Below are 27,781 nucleotides of genomic sequence, written 5' to 3' on the forward strand. Positions count from 1 at the left end.
ATCCTTATATGAAAATAAGCCTTTTTTTAATTATTATTAAAGTGGTACCAAAATGCTTCCATATGAATATCCCCAAAACCCACATTCACCAGCCTGCCACTACGGAAAATGAGGGACAACAAAACCCTGCCTGTATGTGCACATAGCTGGATTTTCTACTTTATCCTTCTGCAGAAGAACATTTATCACCAGAATCAAGCACTGCTGTTGCACTGAGACACACCAGCACCAATGGGCTAACCACTGAATACGGGATGAAAGACACGCTATATTTGAGACCAAGCTTGGAGGTAGGAAAAACTGATTCTACCCCTGCTATATGGAGATGAATGGTGATTTTCTCTAGGGGGAAGACATCTTTAGGACATTACTGAGCAAAGGGCTGGGATTCCTGATCCATGAGGACAATCGGAAAAAAGAGGATATTGTCACTTTAATAAAAAAAAAAGTCTCCTGGAGTCTTCTTCATCTGATCCCAGCTACAGGCACCTGCTGCTGTTTGCGGATCTTGTTGAACAGTTCCATGTACTGAGCCATTGTGTCACCTGGGCTGTAGATGCTGTCGTGCTTGTTGCCAAACATGGATGGGATTCCAGGAGTGTGATTCCCCATGAAGCTTTGCATGAACTCCATGAGCAGGTTCCAGCAGTCATTGGCTACCACACATGGGCAGTATTCCACCTGGCAACAGAAACAGGAGCACTGAAGCCCAGAGCAGGGGACTGTAACCACATAGGAGACCATTAACTTTGAACCCTGATACAGAACGCGTCAATCCTTTGGAGACAAAAGGATATACAATCCTCCTCATATATGCAAACTAAAAGGAGATGTTTAATTTTTTTCCTCCTTCACTTATTTGATAAACAATGAGCCAGCACCCTGGAAAACAATCAAGGAACTCACCTGAATTTTACTTACAAAAGCAATGGGGACCAGGGAAGTAAAAGGTTATCAGAAAGCTGCAGATGCATCATTATTATTAAGTGACCTAGGTACTCTGGGGCTAGATGGCACAGCGGAGGTTAATGCACTAGCCAGTCACCTCTGCAGACCTTGGTTCAAATGCCACTTTGCCCAGGAGGGACTTGGGTCTGGAATAACAAGGATGTTGCGTGTCAGAAATGAGGTGGATTGTTAGATTGTGTGCGTGTGTAAAAAAGAATCAGACAGGAAGCTGTGGAAATGTGCTCAGAACCTGCTACCAACTTCTTCACTGTCACAGGCGTTACATTTGCTTATTTAAAAAAAAAGCAAAACCATCCCTGCAAGCTGACAAGAATAATGAACTACAAATGGGGATCTGATAATTATATCCTGCTATGCATGCTGATGAACCTCAGGATTCAACAAACCCAGCTTGCCTTACTCGACAGGGGTGAGGGTGGAGGTGTTTATAAGCAGGATTAAGATCAGACATGTTTTTAATTCAACCAGTTTTCCTAAGTACAAGACAGGCAGCTCAAACTGGGTCCCAAACTCAAGTTTGGTATAACGCAAGCTTCTGCTAAACCTAAGATCAATAGAAATGCTGCTATCATTCTGGCAACTGTGTTTATTCTACTGAAATATAATAATGCTATTACTTGATCTCTGTTTCTATGGACTAGGAATGTTGAAACATGTTTAAAGATGTCCAATGAGGTGACTAATGAAATATTTGTAAAACAGGATTTAAAAGTGTTTAGAAAGAGAGACAAAAATCGGGCTCCCCGTTTCCATTGCGTCCAAAACAAAACTACTCATCTTCACTTTCAGAGGTGCTTCCTAGCTTAGCACAGCCCCACCTATCCGCTCATACACACTACTGAGCCTTCAACATATGCCTCTGCTCTGCTAATGATGCCAGTTGTTGTTACCCATTAGTCTTATTTTTCCCCTCAAACACCTTTGCACCCTTTCCCATGTCATCTCATACACACTGGAAGATCTCCCCTTGACGGTCGGCAAAGCCAGGGCATCGTCCCTCAAACTCACCTCTGTCGTGATGCCTACAAAGTACTTGGCCATATTTAGGCAGCTGGTGTGCTAGGACTGATGCTCATGACTCTAATCGCAATACTCTCATTGTTAGACAGGAGGAGCACAAGGTCCTTCTGATCCTACGATTCTGTGATTCTATGTTTCACTGAAGTCAATGATACTAGCCACCTCAAGGAACAAACAGCCTTACCTCCACAGATATTCCCCGGGCACTGGGCCCCATGGTAACAGTGCCAACCTTCACCAAGAAGTCACAGTACTGGTACCGCGTACCCCGGCTCTCTATCTTGTTTGCCTTGGCGTTTTGGAAAAAGCCTTTCAGTTTCACCATCAGGACGTCAAAGTTGGCATCTGCTATGAGGCAGGGGCCGTTTTCAAAGAGAGCGAAACAGCTGAGGGGATATTCAGAGTTATGCATCACGTACATCAGCTTGCCAGCCTGCCCTGGAACAAGAGCAATGGTATCTTAACGGTAGAAATGATGCTTCTTCCTTCTTGTGTACTTTCAAGAAGAAACATCTGTTAGAATCAACAAAGACAAGGACAAAAGAAACGCTATTTCAGGATTTCTGTATTCCTCATGAATGTTTAATATGGTTCTGGATGCTGGGTGTTTGGGTTTGTTTTATGATCTAAAAACAAAACATAAAGAAACCTCAGGCAGGTACATTAACATTTCTGCCATTCCAGAACACATCCTGATCTCTGTATTTCCTGTGCCCACTGAGATATATGAGGCCAAAACTCAAATTTCTAAACAGGTTTTGCACCGATTACTCAAGAGAGCCATCTGACTGCTAACTTTACTGCTGGATTTCCACTTACCAATTCACCCACTCATACATACCTATGTCAGCTTGGGAATGGGATATTTTACTGGGGAAGGGAGGTGGGAACTGTCTACAGAACTGATGATACTTAATGTCTAATAACGAGAGCGCATACTGGATGCCCTCCACCTTGTAACAAGAGAGCCCAGCTTGAACAAATTCAATATTTGGAGCCAGGTTTCCTTTAACATTCCATATGAACGGATCCAAACACTGACCCGCCACGATGAATTCTCAGGAACTTTACTCCTTAGGGGCACCGTCAATCAAAATTTAGGCACTGGGGAAAAACTAAGAATCCTTCCAACCCTTCTACAAAACTGAACACAAATAGGAATTTATTTATTTTTTTAAATCCCAGCAGAAACAGTTTTTAGACCAATAACCCCTGCAGTACACACAACCCAAAACCTGCGGCGCTGAGACAGAAACTGACTAGAGACAAAAGCGACCTTGATTTACACTGCCCAAGATGAGAGAAAGGCAAAATGTAAATAAGGAGCATGAACAGGGATGAGTACATTGGATTTCTAATAATCTTTCTGCTTTAACAATCTACGGGCCAGACTGCGAAAGAGCCGTTATACAAACAGCCCCAGTGACCTCAACGAGTAATTCCTCATGCACAAAAGGGGGTTCCAATGGGGCTCGAAGGCGTTATAAGTAACATAGGGCTAGATTGTGACTTGCATTGTACATCCCTGCAAGGGATGTTAGGGGAAATAAAGACTCCCCCTTGCCCATGCAGATCCTGGGTCTGGGCACCTGCTTACTGTCCTTGTCCATCCCTGGAGCAGGGGTACAGGCGGATAGGTGGAGTCTAGTCTTAACTCTCATTCACTCGCCAGTGCAGCAGAGTGGAGGGTGGGGAGATTACGTGGTATGGTATCATACTTTGCGCTAGCACAAGCCAGCAGCAAATCACTACCACCAAGGCAGCATCCGAGGAACTGAGACACAGATGTGAGAGAGTCACAGTGACTCTGTGCATGTGAATCCCTGCACCCATGCTGAGTTCACCGAAGGCCATCTGGGTGCAGGGGTACGGCCATGCGTGGCCAATTGCTGATTGGGGCCTAACATGCTTTCCACATCACACATGCATTTGGAAAAAAAAAATATCCTGAAGATTTAGGGAGCCGCTAAATGAGAATTCACACACACCCAGCTGTTGCTATTATAGAGCCATACAGTTTAAGGCTAGAAGGGACCACCAAATCATCCTGTCTGACCGCCTGTATATCACCGCACCACCCAGCCACCCACACACCAAGCCCAACAACCAGAATTAGACTCTTGCTGAGAGCTTAACGCAAGAAATGCCATATCACATAGCCTTTACTTAGCTGTGAAAGGAAGTTCTTTTTTAAATATGTTACATAGGAAAAATACCCCAAACTATCTTTTTGATCACTGTTGATTCATTAGCCAATGGGGCACGCCATCAGCAGAAAGTTGTTTTGGGTATTCAAGGAAAAGTGGATGCTTTATAACTGGTTCGCATGGGGCTTTAGAAGGAAGAGCTATGATACTGTGCAGCTGCCTATATAAAGAACTAGCCCTTTGGCAGATTTCTGCAGACATCACAAAAAAATCAAACGTCTGTTACTTTTCTTACATGCAAACAGCGTGGAAGTGATCAGCAAAATCCAACAGCAGGGCAAAGTTGCAAGAAATACCTTGAGCCAGAGAACCCAGTGTTCACAGAGAACTCTGCATGGGCAACAGCGAAGCCATGCACATTCCCAGACAGAAACACGGAGGCACAAGCTCACTGCTGACCTCTAGAGACACTTATAGCGAAGAAGTGAGGTTTTTTACCCACGAAAGCTTATGCCCAAATAAATCTGTTTGTCTTTAAGGTGCAACCGGACTCTTTGTTGTTTTTGTAGCGAAGCTGTAACGCAGGGGTAGGCAACCTATGGCACGAGTGCCGAAGGCAGCATGCGAGCTGATTTTCAGTGGCACTCACACTGCCTGGGTCCTGTCTGGGGGGCTCTGCATTTTAATTTAATTTTAAATGAAGCATCTTAAACATTTGAAAAACCTTATTTACTTTACATACAACAATAGTTTGTTTATATATTATAGACTTATAGAAAGAGACTTTTTACAAATGTTAAAATGTATTACTGGCACGTGAAACCTGAAATCAGAGTGAATAAATGAAGACTCGGCGCACCACTTCTGAAAGGTTGCCAACCCCTGCTGTAACACAATGACAGTTGAAGGTGAGACTAGTTGCTTGAGTTACTTTTTTTAAGCACTCTGTAGTCCACATGCTCACTCAGATGGTCTTGAAAAAGTGCCGTGCATCTTGAGGAACCAGGGTAGGGGCTAGGAGTCTAAATTTGAAGTTGGTTAAAAAGGGTGTCCTGAGATACAGCTCCACTTAAAAAGAGTCACAACACCATTCTATGGTCTCCCTAGGAAACCTGTCCCCCCGTACCACCTCTTCCTCAAAGAACAAGGGAAATTCCCTACCTAAAATCCTTGTTAATAGTTAAGGTTGACCAGCATTTCCTTGTACCCTTGCAGAATGACAAGCGGAAGGACAGATTATTACTGTCTGTAACAGCAGGTTTGGGGCGTCACTCAAAGAGGGCAATATGAAGGTTGCAGGACTGGCGAGTACCGTAACTCTGTACTTCCTGGTTTTCAGCAGTTTAAGTACAGCTGCACTCAGAAGGTATGAGGCATCGCAGGTCAGTCTTAACTCAGTGTTAAGGAAGCTTTTGGGGAGTGAATCAATCTTTATCGATGCAACATCTTTCATCCAAAGATCACCAAGCGTTTTATTATCAGCAGTCAAGCCACCCAACCCCATGTGAGGTAGGTCAGTATTGTTACGTACATTTTAAACATTGGGAGAATAGAATGCATGGATTCTGAGAATAGAATCCATGCATCTGGTCCCTATTTTACTTTTCTTCCTTACAGCTACCGCCAAGTTATTGCAGTAGTGACACTCTGAATAATTGGAGAAAAGAGGGGGGGGGGGGAAGCATTAGTGGGATTGAGACTCAACCTCAGAGCTGGCATTAGATGTCCTTGTCAGAAAATAAGAGAGCAATTACTTCCCTGAACATTACTCGAGTTGAGTTCTACCAACCCCAGCGATCAGCCTTAACGATTGTTGATCGCCACAGGGTGCTTTGATCACTCCATGAAAGGAAGTGAAATGCAGACCTTGGTTTCCCATGGTGGAGGCAGCGGTGTGGTAGGTCTCACAGTCTACACAAAATGTTCCTTGTTTCTCTGCTCCCAGCAGCTCCAATTTCCTTGTTAGGATTTCAACTGTTTGCTGGACGCTCTTCCCCTCTGCCACGGGCATCTGAGACACACTGTCATAGAAGACAAGGAAGCAACAGAAAAGATTCAGTAATTGCATACATAGAGATATGATAACCAAGTCAGAATCAATTTCAGCCAGTCAATGTACTTATAAAGTCTAGAATAGAGATTAGAAGCCAACATACATGATAGTTATCTGATCTGTAGAGCACTTGCATACTTGACTCATTCACTTAAAGGCCAGAAGAGAGCATTGTGATAGTCTTGTCTGACCTCTTGACTAACACAGGGCAGGGAACCACACCCTGTAATTTTTCTATCAAGCCCATATGCTTCTTTTTGAGCTATAGCATTGAGCTAAGACATCCAGCCATTAAAACTGGGGTGGGCGAACTCTTTGGCCAGAGGGCCACATCTGGGAATAGAAATTGTACGTCAAGCCATGAATGCTCACAAAATGAGGGTTGGGGTGTGGGAGGGGCTGAGGACTCTGGTTGGGGGCGCAGACTCTAGGGTGGGACTGGGGATGAGGAGTTTGGGGTGTAGGAAGGTGCTCCGGGCTGGGATCAAGGGGTTCGGAGGGCGGGAGGGGGATCAGGGCTGGGGCAGGGGGATGGGGTGCAGGGGGGCTGGCTCAGGGGTGCAGGCTCTGGCCGACGCTTACCTCAAGCTGGTCCCAGAAGCAGTGGCATGTCCCTTCTCCGGCTCCTGCACGTGGCCCCGTCCCCAGAAACCGCCCCTGCAGCTCCCATTGGCCGCAGTTCCCGGCCAAAGGGAGCTGCAGGGGCGGCGCTTAGGGCAGAGGCAGCATGTGAAGCTGGGCCCCCTGGCAGCTCCTACACGTAGGAGCTGGAGGCAGGCCATGCCGCTGCTTCCAGGAGCTGCGTGGAGCGGCTCCTGACCTTGCTGGAGTGGGGCAAGCCCCAGACCCCACTCCCCACCGAGAGCTCAAGGGCCGGATTAAAATGGCTGGCAGGCCGGATCCAGCCCACAGGCCATAGTTTGCCCACCCCTGCATTGAAGAGAGGGGTCAGGAGCAGGATTTGAACCCACAGCTCTACAGGGAAGCTGGAACACCCAGGAGAGGACAAGACAAAGCTTTGAATGTGGCCTCTTAGACCACTCAGCCATCCCAACCCAGCTGTAACCGGCGTTTAAGAAAACCCTAAGGCAGGCAGAGCAAGCATAACAGGCATTGGCACCATACTAAGTACCACTGCAATGGGTGCTGGCCAAGTGCCAGGACAGATGGGACACTGTAGAGATAAATTTTCCTTGTCACCCTATAAACATAAAATAAACCTCACCCAGAAGGTTTTACACAAGGTTTTTGCTCTGTTACACTGGTGGCTCCAGATAGCCTGTGGTCAAACGTGTTCTTGATATCCTTAGAGCTCTCCTATTTCCCTCTTGAGCAGTATAAAGCCTTGATCTCCTCTATGCCCTTAATGCCCATTGCAATATTTTCCCATTATGTTATATTCCCAGCTGCAATATTGACATAGCTTGCTGAAGCCTAACGAGGAGAGGGAAGAGTATCTTCGCAGGCAGGCTTGCTCACCTAGTGAGGAGGGCTTTAAACTAGGTTTGCCGAGGGACGGTGACCTAAGCCCTGAGATAAGTGGGATACCAGGAGGAAACACAAGGAGGAGGGTGGGCTCCTGATTCATACTGAGAAAGCAGGGCAGTCAGCTAGTTATCTTAGGTGCCTGTACACGAATGCAAGAAACCTGGGAAACAAGCAGGAAGAATAGGAAGTCCTGGCACAATCAAGGAACTATGATGTGATTGGAATAACAGATACTTGGTGGGGTAGCTCACATGACTGTCATGGATGGGTATAAACTGTTCAGGAAGGACAGGCAGGGGAGGAAAGGTGGAGGAGTTGCACTGTATGTAAGAGAGCGGTATGATTGCTCAGAGCTCCAGTATGAAACTGGAGAAAAGCCTGTGGAGAGACTTTGGGTTAAGTTTAGAAGCGAAAGCAAAAAGGGTGATGTCGTGATGGGCGCAGGGCTGGCTCCAGGATTTTTGCAGTCCCAAGCAGCAAAAAAAAAAAAAAAAAAAAAAAGCTGCGATTGTGATCTGCGGCACTACTTTGTCTTTGGCAGCAATTCGGTGGCTGGTCCTTTGCTTCCAGAAGGCGTGAGGGACCCGCCGCCCAAGAGCCGGAGATGCCACCCCTCTCTGTTGGCCACCCCACGCACTTGCTTGCTGTGCTGGTGCCTGGAGCCAGCCCTGGATGGGCGTGTGCTATAGACCACCGGACCAGGAGGATGAGGTAGACGAGGCTTTCTTTGGACAGTTAACTGAAGTTTCCAGAACACAGGCCCTGGTTCTAATGGGGGACTTCAATAACCCTGACATCTGCTGGGAGAGCAATATAGCAGTGCACAGACAATCCAGGAAGTTTTTGGCGAGTGTTGGGGACAACTTCTTGGTGCAAGTACTGGAGGAACCAACCAGGGGGCCGTTCTCCTCTTGACCTGCTGCTTACAAACAGGGAAGAATTGGTAGAGGAAGTAGAAGTGGGTGGCAACCTGGGGAGCAATGACCATGAGATGGTTGAGTTCAGGATCCTCACAAAAAGGAAGAAAGGAGAGTAGCAAAATACAGACCCTGGACTTCAGAAAAGCAGACTTTGACTGCCTTAGGGAAGTGATGGGCAGGATCCCCTGGAAGGCTAATATGAGAGGGAAAGGAGTCCAGTAAAGCTGGCTGTATTTTAAACAAGCCTTATTGAGGGCGCAGGAACAAACCATCTCGATGTGCAGAAATTATAGCAAATATGGAAGTGAAATCTTTGGTGAGCTTAAACACAAAAAGGAAGCTTACAAGAAGTGGAAACTTGGACAGATGACTAGGGAGGAGTATAAAAATATTGCTTGAGCATGCAGGGGTGTAATTAGGAAGGCCAAAACACAACTGGAGTTGCAGCTAGCAAAGGATGTGAAGAGTAACAGAAGGGTTTCTACGGGTATGTTAGCAACAAGAAAAAGGTCAGGGAAAGTGTGGGACCTTAATGAATGTGGGAGGCAACCTAGTGACAGATGATGTGGAAAAAGCTGAAGTACTCAATGCTTTTTTTGCCTTTGTCTTCACAAACAAGGTTAGCTCCTAGACTGCTGCACTGGGCAACACAGTATGGGGAGGAGGTGAGCAGCCCTCTGTGGTGAAAGAACAGGTTAAGGACTATTTAGAAAAGATGGACATGCACAAGTCCATGGGTCCAGATTTAATGCATCCGAGGGTGCTGAGAGACTTGGCTGATGTAACTGCAGAGCCATTGGCCATTATCTTTGAAAACTTGTGGCGATCGGGGGAGGTCATGGACAACTGGAAAAAGGCAAATGTAGTGCCCATATTTAAAAAAGGGAAAAAGGAGAACCTGGGGAACTACAAACCGGTCAACCTCACCTCAGTCCCTGGAAAAATCATGGAGCGGGTCCTCAAGGAATCCATTTTGAAGCACTTGGAGGAGAGGAAGGTGATCAGGAACAGTCAACATGGATTCACCAAGGGCAAGTCATGCCTGACCAACCTGATTGCCATCTATGATGAGATACCTGGCTCTGTGGATATGGGGAAAGCAGTGTACGTGATATATCTTGACTTCAGCAAAGCTTCTGATACGGTCTCCCACAGTATTCTTGCCAGCAAGTTAAAAAAGTATGGATTGGATGAATGGACTATAAGGTGGATAGAAAGCTGGCTAGATTGTCGGGCTCAAGGGGTAGTGATCAATGGCTCAATGTCTATTTGGCAGATGGTATCAAGCAGAGTGCCCCAGGGGTCGTGCCCTGGGGCCGGTTTTGATCAACATGTTTATTAATGATCTGGATAATGGGATGGATTGCACCCTCAGCAAGTTTGCAGATGACACTAAGCTGCGGGGAGAGGTAGATATGCTGGAGGGTGGGGATAGGGTCCAGAGTGACCTAGACAAATTGGAGGACTGGGCCAAAAGAAATCTGATGAGGTTCAACAAGGACAAGTGCAGAGTCCTGCACTTAGGACAGAAGAATCCCATGCACTGCTACAGACTGGGGACCGACTAGCTAATCAGCAGTTCTGCAGAAAAGGACCTGAGGATTACAGTGGACGAGAAGCTGGATATAAATCAGCAGTGTGCCCTTTTTGCCAAGAAGGCTAATGGCATATTGGGCTGCATTAGTAGGAGCATTGCTAGCAGATCGAGGGAAGTGATTATTCCCCTCTGTTCGGCACGGGCAAGGCCACATCTGGAGTACTGCATCCAGTTTTGGGCCCCACACTACAGAAAGGGTGTGGACAAATTGGAGAGAGTCCAGGAGAGGGCAACAAAAATGATTAGGGGGCTGGGGGAACTGGGCTTGTTTAGTTTGCAGAAGAGAAGAGTGAGGGGGGATTTGATAGCAGCTTTCAGCTACCTGAAGGGGGGTTCCATAGAGGATGAAGCTCGGCTGTTCTCAGTGGTGGCAGATGACCGAACAAGGAGTAATGGTCTCAAGTTGCAGTGGGGGAGGTCTAGGTTGGATATTGGGAAAAACTATTTCACTAGAAAGGTGGTGAAGCACTGAAATAGGTTACCTAGGGAGGTGGTGGAATCTCCATCCTTAGAAGTTTTTACGGTCAGGCTTCACACAATACTGGCTGGGATGATTTAGTTGGTATTGGTCCTGCTTTGAGCAGGGATTGGACTAGATGACCTCCTGAAGTCCCTTCCAACCCTAATCTTCTATGATTCTACGATTACAAGCCCAACTAGATCCCTGACTGAGCATTACCCAGCCAGCTCCCTCTTTGCATTCCCTGAGCAGCAGCATCTCTTCACACCACACACAGTCAACCTGTGGAACTCTTTGCCAGAGGATGTTGTTAAGGCCAAGGTTCAAAAAAGAACTAGATAAATTGATACTGGATAAGTCCATCAATGTCTACTAGCCAGGATGGGCAGGGATGCAAAACCATGCTCTGAAGTGTCCCCAGCCTCTGCTTGCCAGAAGCTGGGAATGGGCAACACGGGATGGATCACTTGCTGATTACCTGTTCTGTTCATTCCCTCTGGGGCACCTGGCATTGGCCACTGTCGGAAGACAGGATACTGGGCTAGACGGACTATTGGTTTGATCCAGTATGGCCGCTCTTATGTTCCAAGCCCTCCTAAACAAGGATCCTGCCTCACCCGTATTCTTCTTTGCTGGGTGCCTTCTCCCATTATCCCCACCGGGACTCATGTGACGATGACCAAGCGGGTGGTGCAGCAGGGTGCTGCTGGCTCGAACAGTAAGACAGCACCAGCAGCTCAAACACCAACGAGGAGCACAGGCTGAAGAAGCTGCCACGGTACACTCCCAGCAAGAATCAATGCAGTCTGAATAGGCACCCGTGAGATCATCCTGCAACAGAGCACCTCCTAAGGAAGTAACCTTTCAGGGCTCGGTGCAAGGAGCTCCCCCCCCCCCAATTGATGGAACCTAACCTGCTGTAACAGAGCTGCTCCTGGCAGACACCAGTCTACAAACATCATGCAGTCACATTCATTACAAGTAAATAAAAACCCAACCACGGGAATGCTTTTTAACCACGGAACATAGAAAGTCCTACCAGGTGACTCCCATGCTTCTTGAAGTCTTCACGTAGGGCTGGACTGGTCCCTACGGAGGAGAAGGAGGCTCAGCTGATACTGTGCAGTATTTCAAATATATTTGCAGCAAGGACTTGTACATGGACGTCTCTCTCTCCTGGGCAGGAAGCACATTTGCTAACCCAGCAGCCCCTCCCTGTCCTCTACTATCCCAGTGAAAAGCAACAAGCAGGAAATGATGTCAGCCAGAGGGGCGGATACGAGTCTCAGGCCAGGCCCCCTGCCGCTCTGTAGGTCACGGTGCTACTTACCGCCTCCTGGACGCAGATCAGTACCCAAAGATTGTGACAGGTTTCAGAGTGGGAGTAGAGACTGCTTGGCACGGGACTGCAGAACCAGGGACACAGAAGAACAGGAGGAAAGAATTCTTGTGTCAATGCTCCCCAGTGTCCCAGGAGGAAGTTGACAAAGGCCTGAGGGAAACACCCTGCAAACTCCTTCATCATAAAGAAGGCAACATTTAGGAGGGGCAGCTTTTTTAAAGAATTATTAAGCTCCTTTGTTTTCAGTTTAAACCGTTTTTTAACCGAATAAATCCTGGGTTTACAAAAAGTATTATTCATTTTTTTCTGATTTTCACCCTACCTTTGTACCAGTCAAATATATATATAAAAGTATCAGAGGGGTAGCCGTGTTAATCTGGTTCTGTAGAAGCAGCAAAGAATCCTGTGGCACCTTATAGACTAACAGATGTTTTTGCAGCATGAGCTTTCGTGGGTGAATACCGGATGCATCCGAAGAAGTGGGTATTCACCCACGAAAGCTCATGCTGCAAAAACATCTGTTAGTCTATAAGGTGCCACAGGATTCTTTGCTGCATATATATAAAAGTTGTTTTATTAGGAAATACAATACATGGCATGAGATATATGTGTTGTGATAATACATAGGCTGTGTGTATATGCAAAGCTGCCTGTTGAAGTAAGGCTATGTATTAGTCTAGAAGATACACACAATAAACAAACAGGCACCCATGCAAGCTCTGAAGTGCGTGCGCATCTGAACGTACTGATGAATCTCGGTCCCACCAAGTACACATTTCAAGCTGTTAGCAGATAACGGTTTAAAGATCTGACACACATTAAACTAAAATGGTAAGAAAAAGAAAATCTGTCTTAGAATATGTTTCAGAACACAAGTAAGTATTCAAAAGTTTTAATAAAACAAAAAGAGGAGAAAAGGATGGTGTGGCCTCAGTATGAAATGTAAATATTTATAGTAAACTGTTTATTCAAATGAAAAGTTTTATTTGGGGATTAGAGAGCTATTGTTTTCTTAAACTCAGAGGTGGCATTATGTTTTGAGTTCTGTTTTAGTTCTGCAGCAATCCACATTGAATTCCATTCATCAAAGCATTCATCTACTGAATATCTTTTCCTCATCCTTCCGTCCACCAAAATAAACCCAGATATTTACCCAGAAAAATATTTTTCCACAGATTTTCACCTGTTTTTGTTGCTGTAGTAATAAACACTAATACATTCCTGAGAATAAATAAAATAAAAGCCAAAAAAAGAAAACCCCTAAGAATTATTTAGCTAAGTAACCAATATTCCCTGCCCCTCCACCAATTTCTTCCAGCCTAACGTATCTCAATGGAGTTAACAGGTGGGTGAGTCCAGCCCTTGTCTCAATACAGTAAATCCACCTTCTCTCTCTGCTGCTTTGAAAGCTGAACTCGCTCTGAATGATGAAGGACTTTGTAGGATGAAAGACTCTGCCTTAGGAGAAGTTCCTAGAAGCCACTGCAAAATAGGACGGCTGCGCCTTTAAGAGCCGAGCCTTGCGACAGGATTGACTAGGCTGTTGCCAGTTTTGGAACGGAAGGGGTCGCAACGTTCTAGGAGCGCATGCGCTTTGGTGGCACCTCTCCAGCCGCCCCTCCCCTTGCGTACGCAACGCACACACAGGCCGCACGCGTGGGCTTTCTCGCAGGCCAGGGAGAGCGAGCTGGGGGATCAACATGCCTAAGGTCAAGCGGCGGAGGGGCACGGGGGGCGCAGGGGAGGCGGCCAGGAACGTGTCCCTGGCCGAGCAGATCATAGACGGGGACTCGGTGAAGCCCACCACGCGGGTGAAGCGGCGAGGCAGAGGCGGGCAGCATGGCGGTGGGGAACAGGAGGACCAGTACGTGGATGAGAAGCTGTCCCGGAGGATCCTGGAGCAGGCTCGGATCCAGCAGGAGGAGCTGGAGGCTGAGCACTGCCCCGGCAAAGGAACCGAACCGAAGAAGGAGAAGACCACGGTGCTGGGTGAGTGGGGACTGAGCCGGGGACTGAGCACGCAAGGGGGCTGGGGCTGGGAGTGGGTGGGGTGAGCTGCGCTGGGTCTCTAGCCGTTGATTGGGGTGAACGCTGCTCTTTATTGAAGCGCAGAGCTAGCTTTGAGCACACGGCTGGGCGCTGTCACTTATTAACGAGCCTGATCTCTGCTTGTCAGTTTCGGCTGGGTGGGGACAATCCTTCTCCCCCCCCCCCCCGTTTCCCTTTGATATAGCAGGTTTGATGGGGAAGAGAAGAACCCCCTTCTAAATTCTCATGGGATTTCTCTTTCCACCCTCCCAGTCCCGGAGAGGCCAAGTATTAAAAGTTAGGCCTGGGTAGATATGCTATGGTATTGTGTTAAAGTATTTCCCACTTTTCCCAACGATGTCCTAGGCGGCTTCAGGAAGTGGTGTTGGCAGGTCAGTAGGTGGCAGTGCTCATCATAAATCAGTTTGCAACAAAAGTCCCAGTATAGTGGAAGGGGGCATTGTGCTGCCTTGGCTGCTGCCTTCCGGATGAGATGTAAAACAAAGTTCTGGCTCCTGATTATACAGCAAAAGTTATAGGTGTGTTCACCTGGGTGCCTCGGCTGAATTGTGTCATGGGAAGGCATTCTGTCTCCCTACATTACTCCTCTTCCACTTTTATCCACCTGTCTGTATACTTACACAACCCTCATCACTATAGTATCTCACAATCATGAAGGGATCTGATCCTGTCAGCACCTCTCAGACAAAGGGAAGTATTGTTCCCATTCAACAGCTGCACAGAGAGACCTAGGGACTTGTCCAAAGTCACACAAGGAATCTGTGGCTGACTCAGGAACTGAACCCAAGTTTCCTGGGTTCTAGTCCAGTGGTCTATTCAATAGACCATCCTTTCCCTTGGGTATGAGGTTCTTCCTTATTTCCTGTCCCAAATCATATATTGTTTTTTACCGCACATTTGCCAGCACATGGTGTTGTCAGTTTAATGGTCACTTAGGGCCAGCTTTTAAAGGTAGAGGAGTTGGGTACCTAAATACCTTTTACAATGTGAGCCTTAATCCGTGATCCTGCAAATACTTACACATGTGAGTAGTTACATTAAAGCCTGAGTATAAAGTTCAGTTTGTTTTTGCAGGATCAGGGCCTCAAGTAAGCTTTCTCTGGGCTTGTGTGATTTCTTCCTATGGCAACAGGAGACAGAAAAATAATAAAAACAAGCAATCGTTAGAATCCTACAAAAATGAGCAGGAGGGACTTAGGCATGTGTGTAGGACCTGAATCTTCTTTTAACTCTTTAGCTGATGAAGTTTCAAGTTGTTCGGGTAATTTTTAATTGCACGGCTGTTCTCCAACCTTATTGGTTGATCCTGGTAGTTAATGAGGCGATTGGCGCAGGATAAGCAAATCTTGGGCCTGGATGGAAATTCTGCCTGTCCCTTCAGATGGACTGCCCCAGGAAGTCTCTGGTGCCCCTTCCCATAGTGGGTGTTTGACTACTGTTAGAAAAGGGCTTCTGCAAATTCACCTCACTAGCCACACGAGAGGGTTGGAGCTCAGAGTGTGGAATGCTGAGTGGAATGCACTTGTTCAGCTGTATCTCTGCCCCCTGACTTCTCCAACCTTAACTGTGTCTGGTTTATTTCAGGGTCTGGATCACAGGATGTGGATTCTGATGCAGAGGATGATGAGTGGCCCACACTGGAGAAGGCTGCTGCATCCATGGGAAAGGGGGAGTACTGTGAGGAGGTGACGGTGGACCCTGAGGATGAGAGAGCCATTGAAATGTTCATGAACAAGAATCCGCCGCTAAGGTAGGAAACAAACCCCTGAGCCATGGCATAGAAGTGTTTCCTTGCAGCTACACAGCATTCAAATAGCGTTAAAGTTCAGAACAGCACTTTGAAGAGGTTAACTGATCTCTGGGAGGTGAGTTTGGTTAAAGCTCTGTCACTCTTCTATAGCTGGAGAGTTTGAAGCATAGGGGAGAATTGTCTTGCTCAAGCTCATGAGGCAAGTCTGAGGCAGAACTAGGAATAGAACCCAGGAGTCCTGACCTCCCTGTGATCCAAGCAGTAGATAATGCTTCGTTTCCTCTAAAATGACACATGCACCGGGCCATGCGTAGTATCTCCTATTACTGTAGCCCCTAGAGGCCCAGCCGAGATCAGGGTTCCCTTTGTGCTTGGTGCTGTACCCACGCTCAGTAAGACAGTCTCTACCCCAAAGAGATAAACACCCTACATAGACAAGAGAGCTCAAGGATGGGAGCAGAAACAGGCACAAAAAGGGGAAGTGTCACCCAGCAGGCCACTGGCAGAGCGGGCTTCAAGTCCTCTGATTCCCATTGCAGGGCTCAGTCCCCTGGCCCTGCTGCCTGGTTTGCCAAGGAACAGGCTGATGCTCTTCTAGGCCAGATACCAGCTCCACATAGTTTCCTTCCCCTGTGTCTGCCAGGCTCACGCTAGCCGATATCATCATGGAGAAGATCACGGAGAAGCAGACAGAGGTGGAGACAATGATGTCGGAAATATCGGGCCACCCCATGCCTCAGCTGGACCCCCGCGTACTGGAGGTCTACAAGGGTGTCCGAGAAGTAAGAGCAATAACATCTATTTGGCAGCATCCGCCTTCAAAACGCTGTACCTCTGTGAGGAGCTAGGTCGAATCGAGCCCAGCTGCTCCAGCAGCCAGTATTCGTAATCACTGTGGCTTGTGTCTTTATCCTCATGGCTTGTGCTGAAAAATATCGTCTCCCGCTGCTGACGTGCAGCCATCTCCGAGGCGGCACATGACAGCTGTCACTGTACAGCAATGCTGTGTAGCACTTCAGGGTAATTAAGGAGATTGCAAACTCTGCAGGGTTGGAGGTTTCCATCCTATCATTATATCTGCAACAGGCAAAAAAAACTGGGGCTGTTAATTATACTCTTATGTTGAGAGACTTTTTACTGCTCAGTTGGCGGTGAGTGAGTGCATTCAAGAGCTGACTTTAAAATATTCTTACGTCCAGGAGCCCCGAGAAGCATGTGAGGCTGTGAACAGAGAGGAATTTCAGTATGATTAGTTAGTGTTCACCGGGCATAGACTCCTTCTCTGCAGGCTTCCAAAAAATATAACTGCTGTTTCCACTGCATCTTTCATTCAAGGATCTCAAGCGCTTTATGAATAATTATGCCTCCCAACCACCAGAGTTTTGAAGAAGGCGCGTTGCTATATCCATCCTACGGATGGAGAAAATGGATCCAGTGACCTTCTCAAGGTCACTATGGGTGGCTTGCCCCTGAAGGGCTGGAGGCCTGGTGCCATTCAAGCCTGATGACTGGAAAAACTGCTCCAGACCACCCCATCCATGTTAGCAGCTCTGATGGGGCCTGATGGAGGACGGCTGGTTCGCCTATAAAGGGCAGCAGGAGGGTGGGGGGGGAGGGTGAGATTAGGAAACTACAGTAAATGAGAGAGGCTCCTGCAGAGAAGACCCTGACGCCAGGGGAGTTGAGAAGTGAGAACTAGAAGGCTGAACTCTAGCCAAGTAAACCTGGGAGTGACTGTTGAATTAGAACCCAGCACCGGGAAGGAGGGATGGGGACTTCCTACCTAAGGGGAAGAGACATTGAATGGGGATTGGGGCCTAGAGGGGCAAATTCCTGCTTGATGAGAAAGAGGCTTTAAATTGGGACCCGGCTCTGGGGAAAACGGCTGGGTATTTCCTGCCTAAAGGGGAGAGAGACACCGAATTGGAGTCTGGGATAAATTGGACCATGGGAGGCAAATGTTTCAATTTGCTTTGGCCTGAGTGAGGTATTAAGGGGCCTTGAAGAGGTGAACGGAGGCAGGGTGCCACAGAGTGACTTCCAGCCATGAGCAGGCGCTCAGGAGGCAGCTGACCTGGTTAGTCATACGTTGAGTTAGTAACAGTACTCAGCAGTCCTGGCTCTCAGGTCCCTGTTCTGACCACTTGGCCACATTCCACATACTTTTTGTTTTAAAGGTGCTATCCAAATACAGGAGTGGCAAACTCCCCAAAGCATTTAAAATCATCCCAGCACTGTCAAACTGGGAGCAGATCCTTTACATCACAGAGCCAGAAACATGGACTGCAGCTGCCATGTATCAAGCAACCAGGTATGATATAATCGCCGTGGTTTTACTGGTTGTGGGTTTTACTGTGGTCTTTCCACGGACTCCTGCCATGTCGCTGAAATCCTGACCAACCTCTGGCTCTCACCTTAGCTGAAAGACAGAGGAAGCAAGCCGCTTGCCACCTCAGGAAACCCATGCTAGTGCTGTGGATCTGACACTGCTAGAGGGAGAGGAGATGGACTCCATCCTGTCCCAGGGCACGGTTGTTCCCGTCAGTGTGTTCTCCATAGCTTTAACCACTCCTGAGTAACCTGCCCTTTAACTTGGCGCTCGTCCTGCCTGCAGTCAGGGTGAGAACTGCAGTCTGTGACACTTGAAGCTGGAAACGTGTCAGATTTCGATATTACAGATTCAGATCCCAAACTATAAAATGTTGCATAACACTGGCTGTTTTACTCTGGGCTCTAACACGGATGAGGTGCACAATCAGGCAAGGGAGTATAGGACCGTAGTCTCTGAAGCTGTAGCTAGAGTCTAATCAAGGAGCCGGAGTACCAGTCTTTAAAAGGAACCTGTTTAGTCATTTCATTGATTCCCCTGGACTCTGGTACTAAGCCCAGCAGGTAATGCAGAGTGTCATGCACTTCTTACACCAGCTCTCCAAGGCCCTTAGCTGAGCCTCAGGGCCTTCCCCTTCTTCGGAGGGTAGGGCGTATTGTTCCTGCTCTATAAATGAGGCACAGAGGATCAGTTCGCCATGTGAGTCCGTGGCAGAACCCAGGAGTCCTGACTCCTCATCCTCCATTAGGCCACCCCAACGCAGCCTGGATTTCAGCAGAACGCGTGCACACACTGAAACGCTTGTTGGGCTTCTCCTACAGAAGCTTCAAACATGGGGTAACAAAACCACCGCCAGCCAACTAGGATGTGTGTGGTGGGAAAGGGAGACCCTCAGGTGGGAGTATTAGACACTGTTTCCTGCTTGACTTCATTGGTGCGCTGGGATAGGGGCTGAGACTTGAGTTCAATTTCCCACTCCCTCGTTCCTGCCAGGATCTTTTCCTCCAACCTGAAGGAGAGGATGGCCCAGCGCTTCTATAACTTAGTGCTGCTCCCACGAGTGAGGGATGACATCGCCGAGTACAAGCGCCTCAATTTCCACCTCTACATGGCTTTGAAGAAGGCTTTGTTCAAGCCAGGAGCCTGGTTCAAAGGTGAAAAGACCCCAGGTGGCAGTAAGAGGAGGGCGGGTCTGGCTTGCAGTGCAGTGACTTAGTGGGGAAGGTGCAGGCTGGGTCGTATAAGCGTTCCTTGTGTCGCAGCTCTGTTAGTTGTTTTCTGGGAGGAAGGTGGTGGAGGACTCAGTTAACTACTTGCTGTCTTTGGCCTTCCAGCAGCAGCACCTTTTATTTTGCACCGTGAACTTCTTTCATGTACGCAGCAACCCCTAAATGCTCTCCAGAGTTGAACAGCAGCAGCAAAGAGAGGGGGAGGGATGCTGAAACCATGAGAGCAAAAGCAAGCGAGGTGCAGAAACCTGCTTGGTTCTTCAGCTGTGGACAAGAAGCCTGTTGAACCAGCAGTGGCTAGATCAGAATATTCAGTTCACTGATACTGGCACCATCAGCTGTATAAGTGTTGCCAAAAAGAGACAGCCCCCTTCGGTACCTGTCAGAGATGGGCGAGATTCATTCGTGGCAGGGCAACCCCTAGTTGGGAGTTGATCCCCTGTGTCCATTTGTACTGTCCATTGATGAGGTTGGCAGGGACAAAGAGAGCGCAGCCCATCCTGTGTCTCCTGCAACATTCTGCGCTTGGGTGAGGAGTGGGTTCCCAGGGATGCAGCGTTGATGCCCCTCTGGAGAGTTCATTCTCTCAGGCCAGACGTGCACGGAGACTGGAATGCACGGGGCAGGGGTCAGTCAGCTGGGGTAGGCTTCAGGCTCTGAGCCCCGCAGGTCCAGCCGTCTTGCGTTAAGAGCACTGTTGTCCAACTCTCTTCTCCCTCCCTTCCAGGGATCCTGATCCCCCTGTGTGAGTCGGGGACCTGCACGCTACGGGAAGCCATCATCATAGGGAGCATTCTTGCTAAGTGCTCGATCCCCGTCCTTCACTCCAGGTAACGTGGGGAGGGCTGGGGCCCCAGGGGGAGGTTCTCCCATTTCCTCAGGGAATCCCACAGCAATGTCATGGCTCTGCCGGAAAACCTCTGTGGCATTTCACAGAGCTAGGAAAGATCTACGAGGTCCCACCTACTGCAGCCCAAGGCTGGTCTGTTCAGCAGCAACGCGCTTCTGTCACTTCCCTGGGCAGACTGTTCCCCGTTCTGATGGCTCTCCCCCTTGGCAAGCTTCTGGGCAAAGAGATACCAGTTCAGCCACAGCTCCATGTTGCTGGTAGCTGAGAGTTTCCTAGCTCAGCAGCGCAGGAATAGCCCGGAGGCTGTGTCCCTGCTGGGTTATCCCACCTGTTCCAGTGGCATTGGAGGGGACTTGGCGCCATGCAGGACCAGACCCTTGCTGCCACTCTTGATTCGATCTCTCCAGGGTAGAGAAGCGGGGAGAGCGCTCGGGTCATGCCTGGGCGCGTAGCGAGATGGCCAGCTGCCAGAGAGCAAGTCTTTGGGTGGGGACTTGACGTCCCTCCGGCTCTGGGAGCAGATTTACGTCAGCAGGGACGGGTGGGCGGAGGGTGCGGCCCGCTCGGGTAGCTGATATGCCATGGGCTCGCCAGCCTTCAATCCCTGGCCCTAGAATAGAGGTGGCGGTGGGGAAGTTTAAAGGCTGCCAGGGGGAAGAGCGATGGTCACAGGCTCCAGAAACAAATGTGCTCTGAACTGGGAGAAGGGGAGGCCTTGGCAAAAGCCTGTCTCCTGAAGATGCCACAGGGGCAGGGTGCTTCTTAGTGTTGGAAGGTGCCCAGTCCCACTCATGGGTGCGGAGTGTGACCGACAAGCACCTGCCCCAAGTCATCGTGTTCTCTCCCCTTCCCCCACCTCCCCCCATGTGCACACTTCGACCCTGCTCTCCCCCCCGGCAGTGCTGCCATGCTGAAGCTCGCCGAGATGGAATACAGCGGCGCCAACAGCATCTTCCTGCGCCTGCTCATCGACAAGAAATACGCTCTGCCCTTCCGCGTGGTAGACGCCCTGGTCTTCCACTTCCTGGCCTTCCAGACGGACCGGCGCACCTTGCCCGTGCTGTGGTACCAGTGCCTCCTGACCTTCGTCCAGCGCTACAAGGAGGACCTCTCCTCGGAGCAGAAGGAATCCCTATTGGAGCTGCTCAAGTTCCACTGCCACCCGCAGATCTCGGCCGAGATCAGGAGGGAGCTGGTGAACTCCAAGTCTCGGGACGTGGAAGGGCTGCAGCCGGTGGCCATGGAGTGAGGCTGGGGGAGAGAGGTGGGGACTGCAGGGAGCTGGGGACTCTTTCTGGCAGGGAGAAGCTGCAGCCCAGAATTTGCCTTATGGCTCATGGCTTGCTGGGGACGCTGTCCCATGGCTGCCTTCTTCACTGGAAGAGGAAGAGGGGCTCAGCTGGCGAGCTAGATCTTTGGCTGGACCAAGCGGTGTGTGTCCGTCACTGAGATCCCCCATGACTCCTTCCCCATGGCCCAGGGGGCGGAAGCAGGCCGTGCTCTTCACCTGGCCCTTCCCTGGGAGTTAAACTCTGCAGTGGTGGAAGCTGCCTCAGATCAGAAGATGTGCTTACTGGCCTGAGACCAACAGGTGTCCTGGGAGAGTGAAAGAGCTCTGGGCTGCTCCTGTGTCTGAGAATAAAACGTTTCCCCGGGACATACAGAGCGTGCTCTAGTGTCTGGTGCAATTGGAAAGATTCAGTTGCAGCCACTTTAAAGGGACGGTCAGGTGGCAGGGAGCCAGCTCCTTCCTCCTCCTGGAAGAGGTGGTGCATTCGGGGGCAGTCACTGAGGGCACGTGTGATCTGTTCCAGTCCCTGCTCCGCCAGCACCACTGTCCCCTTGATGCACGCTGAAGAACTCTTCCCTTCCTCTCAATGCTGCCTTCCGTCTTCTGTAACTTGTCCCTCGTTTCACTGAGGATAAATTTGAAAGGCAGCCCCGGGTTCCCTGCACAGCAGGGAACGAGATTGCGCTCTCCCGCATACATCTTGGTTGCTGGCGGGCGATGCCCTGGGGAAGGATTGGTGTCTGGGTTGGCAGCTGCAGACGTTTCCGTTCGGTGAGCAGAATCAGTTATTCCCCCGCCTGAGGTGCAGTCGGCACCAGGCTGCTTCTGCAGGCACGGGAAGAGTAATGCATTCGATGGGGGTTTAGCTCCAGGGGAGACTGATGGAGCAGTGGGTTTGTTTGCAGAGAGCTGGCTCCCTCAGGACAGCCACTCACTAGCAGGGAGATGACGGAACAATGTGCAGAGCTCCCATCAATCTGCTCCGTAGCGTTTAGCAGGAACGGTCACAGGGGAAGGCAGCTACTCTGTAATTACCCAGCTGCACGTTGAAAGGAGCGCTCTCGGCGTAAGTGATTGAGAGCCGCCTGCAAGCCAGGAGGGATGGGGGACAGAACAGGAAGCCAAAAGCAAGGCTGGGTGTTGGTAGCAGTTCTGCACAGTGGTGAGGAGGCAGCTGGGAAGAAGCCACAGACAGGAGGTGATGGAGCCAGGACTCCTGGGTACTGTCTCTAGGTGTGACCTTGGGGACGTCACTTGGCCACACAGGGTGTAATGAAGGGGGAGCGATTATCTCACCATGTCCTTGGATCACCCCCTACGTAAGCACTAACCGTGTCCCTTCGAGTAGATGCGCTGATACAGGAGAGCCCAGAAAGCCTGTTTGAACTTTTCCTCTCTCCAATTGGACGTTGCTTCCCTCCCTGCCACCCGTGCAGGGGCAGACTGGGACTCACCTGTTAAAATGATACATGTGTTACTCACTCCAAGGCTAAAGACGAGGCCCGTAACTGATCTGACCCAGCCATTCAGGGCTCAGTTAAGATGCAGACTGAACACTGCCGCCACCCCCAATTCTCAATGATTTCAATTGGCTCCTGAGCCACTGTTACTGCTTTAGAGAAGGGACCTATTCTCTTTTACTCCTTCCATCTCAGCGTTTACTGGGGCTGCCGGAGGCAGCTGAGAGGGGAGGTGGAAGGAGACAGGAAGTTTGGGCTTGGCGACTGCTTTTGGCCGGGTCAGTACAGCACCTAGCACATTGAGGCCCTGGCCTGATCCGTGATGGGGGCCTCTGGATGGTCCTGCACTGGAAATAATTCACAGCAGTTGAACTCGCTCCTAGGTCTGAACAAGGGAAGGGGACTGGTTATTTGAAGAGGTGGTAAGAGGAGCTCTCCTGGGGCCTGTCCCCTACGCAGTTGATCCAGAAGGTCAGCCAGGATGAGATTGGCACCTGTGCAGGTATGAGTCTGGGAGCCCTTTCCACACCCACCCGTTCTACTGGAGACAGCCACAACCTGGAGCTTTAAGAGTGGCGGAGCCATTGTCCTCTGGCTGCTCAGCCTACCTCCTCTGAGCGCTGCAGTTCAGGGTCCAGTCCCCATGCAGGCAAAGCTGAGGCCTTGAAATCAGTGGAGACCTTAGTCCTTCCAGGGCAATGGCCTATATGGCAACTGTCCCCCCAGCAACACAGGAGGCTTAGAGTCTGTGTCCTAGCCTGCTAAGCCAGCTCCTTGTCTAGTTATCTCTGCTCACAGCTGCTCAGAGGCTTTCACACCGCCTTGAGCTAAAGGAAGTTGGGGTTGATCTACCTCAGTCCTCCAGGAGGTGGCGAAACACAGCAGGCAAACAAAGGGGGCAGGCAGAGGGGCTGTCAGAATGGGCCCTATGTAACCCCTGCTCCAGACAGGGCAAAGGGCAGTTCCTTCCGTGCAGGAAGAGGAGCGATCCTCCCGCTGCTGCTCCTGACTGCAAGAGGACAGGATGCGAAATCATCAGGATGCCTGTGTTTGATTACTAACTCCCTCTCCCCCTGCAAGCACCCTGAGCCTCACTTGTGACAGGCAGGGATAAGAACTACCCTGTAGGGAGCAGGAAGGCATAAAAGTGCTTTGAGCTACAGGCTAAAGGCCTGGAGACTGCGGAGTTGGAGTCAGCAGCTGTGCTGCCAGGCTTGACTTGTCCTGCTGGAATCACCTGCTGTGAGGACCCCCTCCCAGGAACAGGGATTCTGTGCTTACGCAGCAGGCTGGCACAAGAGGGAAGAAAAGGCCCTCTCACAGGGCAGATGCCAGGCTCCCCAGGCCATGACCTTAGGGGAAGAATGTGGTTTCTCTTGCTGCTGGAGGATGCGCTGCAGGCTTGGCTGTTACCAGGCAGAATGGCAGGGAGGAAGCAAGGTGCTAAGCCAGTTTTCACGGCAGCCCCACATCATCCTCTGCTCAGGCAGCTAGAGCCCAAACCCTCCTGCTGTCGCCACACATCCCCGCGGCGCTCTGTGGAAAGTACACACAACAGCCACCAGCAGAGCTGAGGAGGGGAGTGTGAGAAAGCAAAGTGGCGAGGTGGTGGCTTTGAAGGGGGAAATCCCCGAATGCAAAGAGCTGAGGCAGGGGGAAACCTCCACGTGTCAGCTTGTGGTACCCACTGCTAAAAACAGTCGCTCCAGGGAGCAGCTCAGCACCTCGCTGCAATGCGCCAGTCCCAGCTCCCCAGTGCTCCTCCTCTGCACCCCCATGCTCCAGTGTGCTTCCCTACCACACTGCAGTGAAGTCCTTCCCTGCCACTCCAACAAGCCCACCTCCCACACCAGCGCATCCCTCCTGTCCAGGCCTCTCTAGTGCATGCTTCTGTGCAGTCACTTCACAGTCACCCTGAATAATCGAAGGGGCACAAGCTTTGCAGAGCTGCAATCGCGAGTTAGCTCACCTTCCCCGTGACACCCAAGCCACGTGCGTTCATGTTCTGCTTGGCTTTGTAACCCAAAGACTTCCACCTTGTACCCAGATTTCATGTGGCTATGACTCCACTTAAAACTGGGCCTCTGCTAGCTTTACTTTGCAGCTGCTCAGTCATGCTAATGTAGCAGGATGATCATACTCTTGCAAAATTCTCCTTGCAAGAATTGCTCTCTACGAGTGATTCTCAGCATTTTCCAGGGGGCCCCACTCCCATGCAGCTGGGTCCTCCCGCTAACATTTAGCAACAGTTGAATGGCAGGGTGATCATGACCCCCCCCCCCTGCCCCCAGATGCCTTGTTTGCAACCCTCAGGGAGCTCTGTAAGCTCTGAAAAGTGACTGCCATCATGGGGTTCCTGTGTTTGTCCAGATCAAGAATTCACCATTTATATGTAAAAAGCTCCTTGCCCTCCCTCTGTAATAAAACATGAAAACCTGCAAACTCAGCCTGGGAACTGAGAGTCAAGCTGGGTTTCCTCCGTATGCGTTGCCACCAGCCAGAGGTTCTGCACACCACATCCTGCCCTCAGGCCTGGATACTGTCCTTATCTATCGCTTAGGCCCACAGTGTCATCAGTGCAACCCTTCACACATGCATGAGGGATTGGCTCCATCATTGAAAGGTAGCAGAATATTCTGCCTGTGATGCATAGGGAGGCGCAGACTCCAGCTCGCTCTTCTGGGGCACTGCAGTATTCACAGCACTAAAGGTTTCTAACACCAGCAGCTCACCTCTGTGCTACAGCAGGAGCAGGGCTGTTGAGGATGAAAGGGCCATTTTTGAATCATGCTGAAATTAGGTAATTTGCCTAGAGCCCATCCACCTGGGGCTGCCCCTTTTCCTACACTCCCTGATTTTATCGCCTTCCTTTAGTCATAACAAGTAGCTGAGGTGGCGAGACTCTAGACTCCTAGTGTCATTCACGTTCACTCTCCTTGGTGAACTCTTATCTGCTGTACTGAAAACCATTTGGCAGATACTTCAGAGAGTCAGTTGATGGTTATAAAAAGTCACAGTCTTCTACCGTGTGCCCCCCACCAGGCCTTGTCCTGATCCAGGCATCCTCCCCGCCTCCAACTTCTAAATATATATTTCTACCTTGAGCTCTGTCCCACTTTCAAGCTGGAGCACTGGGTTCATCCAACCACCTCCATGCCATTACACAGAGGGGATCACGTAGCCTCTGATAGGTGCAGCAACAAAGCAAGTAAAGTACAGTGCAAAATTTGCCCCAGGCTGTGGAGGGGTGGAAGCCTGCATGTAATTAAGGACCCCAGTTACTGGAGTGCCCAAGTCTGGGTTCGCCCATGTACTCCCGCTAGGGCCTATTGCTGGGGTTCTGATCGTGGGGTAGGGGAGTGACTTTCTCTAATACACACTTCTGGTTTAGTTGAGCTGCTTCTCAAATGAGTTTAAGGCCGGTTGATTTTTCACCTTGCCACCATCCAAGCTGCTGCTACTGTCCAGGACACTCCACTGAAATCTCCCCCCACCCCAGCTTCCCTCTCACCTGCATTAGCGTCTCAGCTTCAAGACCTTGCCTGCTTCCACCCCATTCTCCAGCTTTTCTCTTAATCCAATATATGCTTATCCCTTTGCCATTCTCCGGCTCCTCCCCACCTCCTCTTTATACCCTCTCCCATATGAGCCCTACTGACACTTCACACTTCCTTCTTCAAACTCACTTCCTCCCCAGTGTCCTTCAGGAACAATGCACTTCATGGACAATGACATGGCAAATTAGCCCCCAGCTGAAGAATCAGTCAAACTGGATCCCTCAGCTGTGAGTCATGTCTTTCTGAACAAGGTCACCTGCATTTGGTTGGGTTGTAAATTCTGGGCTAGGGATTAGAAAGGAGGAGACAGCTATTGTTTTTGTTGCTGTTAGGAGTGGAAGAACCTGGCTCCAGCGATCTCTTTGTATACAGGGCCGTGCCCCGCTCAGGCACTCAAAAAAGAGACATAATCTGACTCAGTCTTTCAAAGGGGAAACTTGAGATGCTTTAACTTTTTTAAAAAAGTCTTTTATTGCAACATCATATGCTTTCATCTGGTATCCCAGCCCTGGAATTTCTGCATATGGATAGTTCAAACAATTTTATTTTTAAATTAACTCATTAATATATATATATATTTTTCCTTTTATACAAACAGCCCCCAAACATCATGTAATTTCTATCCCCTCCTAACTTTAACAGCTAGCAGAAGTCAGTGGCAGACAGCTTTCCTTTTTGGCAAATCAGGCTAAGCACGATGGGAGGACGGGTAGAAGGAAAAAGCAGCCTGACAAACAAGACTCTGTTTCTGGTGGCAGCCTAGGAGGGAGTTTTTCCTCCTCTCCTCCCTGGAGGGCGACATAGTCACAGAGTAAGACACCATCAGTGCCCAGAAATCAATGTAAGCAGCAGTGTTCTACCTCCCATCATAGCAGACAAGAGTCCAGCTGGCTTCTGCCCTTTAATAAAATAGTAATCTGTAAGAATCTCTCTTATCAAAGCAGCATTTTTTTTAAACTTTTTAAAAACTAGAACAGGAACAATAACAACAACAAAAATCTTTTCTCTGTCCATAAGTGCTTGGAAGTATTTATGGCCTATTTTGTGTGTGTATATATATATCACCTATAAAAACACTCTATATTTGCCCCCTCTGTTGCCCTCACCCTCCTGCTTTTTATTTTTCCAGTTGGATTTGAGACTTTCTGGAGGAGTTCATCGAAATTTAAGACTATAGCAGCACATTCAGTATATACTTAAAAATAAGAGTGGTGTCTGAACTAACTCACTCATCTCCACGTGAGAGCCTGGTGGCACAGCGGACTGACGG

General features: G+C 49.4%; 2 protein-coding genes across 4 annotated transcripts; one reads left to right on the forward strand and one right to left on the reverse strand.

Annotated features, from left to right (window-relative positions):
* Positions 1-11,939, reverse strand: MED20 (mediator complex subunit 20). Of its 3 annotated transcripts, XM_045016973.1 has the most exons (4): positions 11,694-11,939; positions 6,003-6,157; positions 2,174-2,427; positions 3-681 (listed from the first exon to the last, which is right to left on the reverse strand). In XM_045016973.1, the coding sequence occupies exons 1-4, from the start codon at positions 11,705-11,707 to the stop codon at positions 466-468; spliced, it is 639 nt and encodes a 212-aa protein (XP_044872908.1). In that variant the 5' UTR covers positions 11,708-11,939; the 3' UTR covers positions 3-465. The 3 variants fall into 3 exon arrangements, with proteins under 3 accessions (XP_044872909.1, XP_044872910.1, XP_044872908.1); XM_045016974.1 differs by lacking the exon at positions 11,694-11,939 and having other exon boundaries at positions 1-681; positions 2,174-2,502; positions 6,003-6,137; XM_045016975.1 differs by lacking the exon at positions 11,694-11,939 and having other exon boundaries at positions 1-681; positions 2,174-2,422; positions 6,003-6,131.
* A 1,649-nt stretch (positions 11,940-13,588) lies between these two features.
* On the forward strand, positions 13,589-27,473 carry BYSL (bystin like). The gene is made up of 7 exons (XM_045013514.1): positions 13,589-13,985; positions 15,630-15,795; positions 16,439-16,577; positions 17,973-18,106; positions 19,118-19,278; positions 20,081-20,183; positions 21,104-27,473. Exons 1-7 carry the CDS (start codon positions 13,697-13,699, stop codon positions 21,450-21,452), a joined length of 1,341 nt encoding a protein of 446 aa, XP_044869449.1. The 5' UTR covers positions 13,589-13,696; the 3' UTR covers positions 21,453-27,473.
* Positions 27,474-27,781: the final 308 nt, after the last annotated feature.

This window comes from Mauremys mutica, chromosome 4 (assembly GCF_020497125.1).
Source record: "Mauremys mutica isolate MM-2020 ecotype Southern chromosome 4, ASM2049712v1, whole genome shotgun sequence".
In the NCBI taxonomy this organism is placed as follows: domain Eukaryota; kingdom Metazoa; phylum Chordata; order Testudines; family Geoemydidae; genus Mauremys; species Mauremys mutica.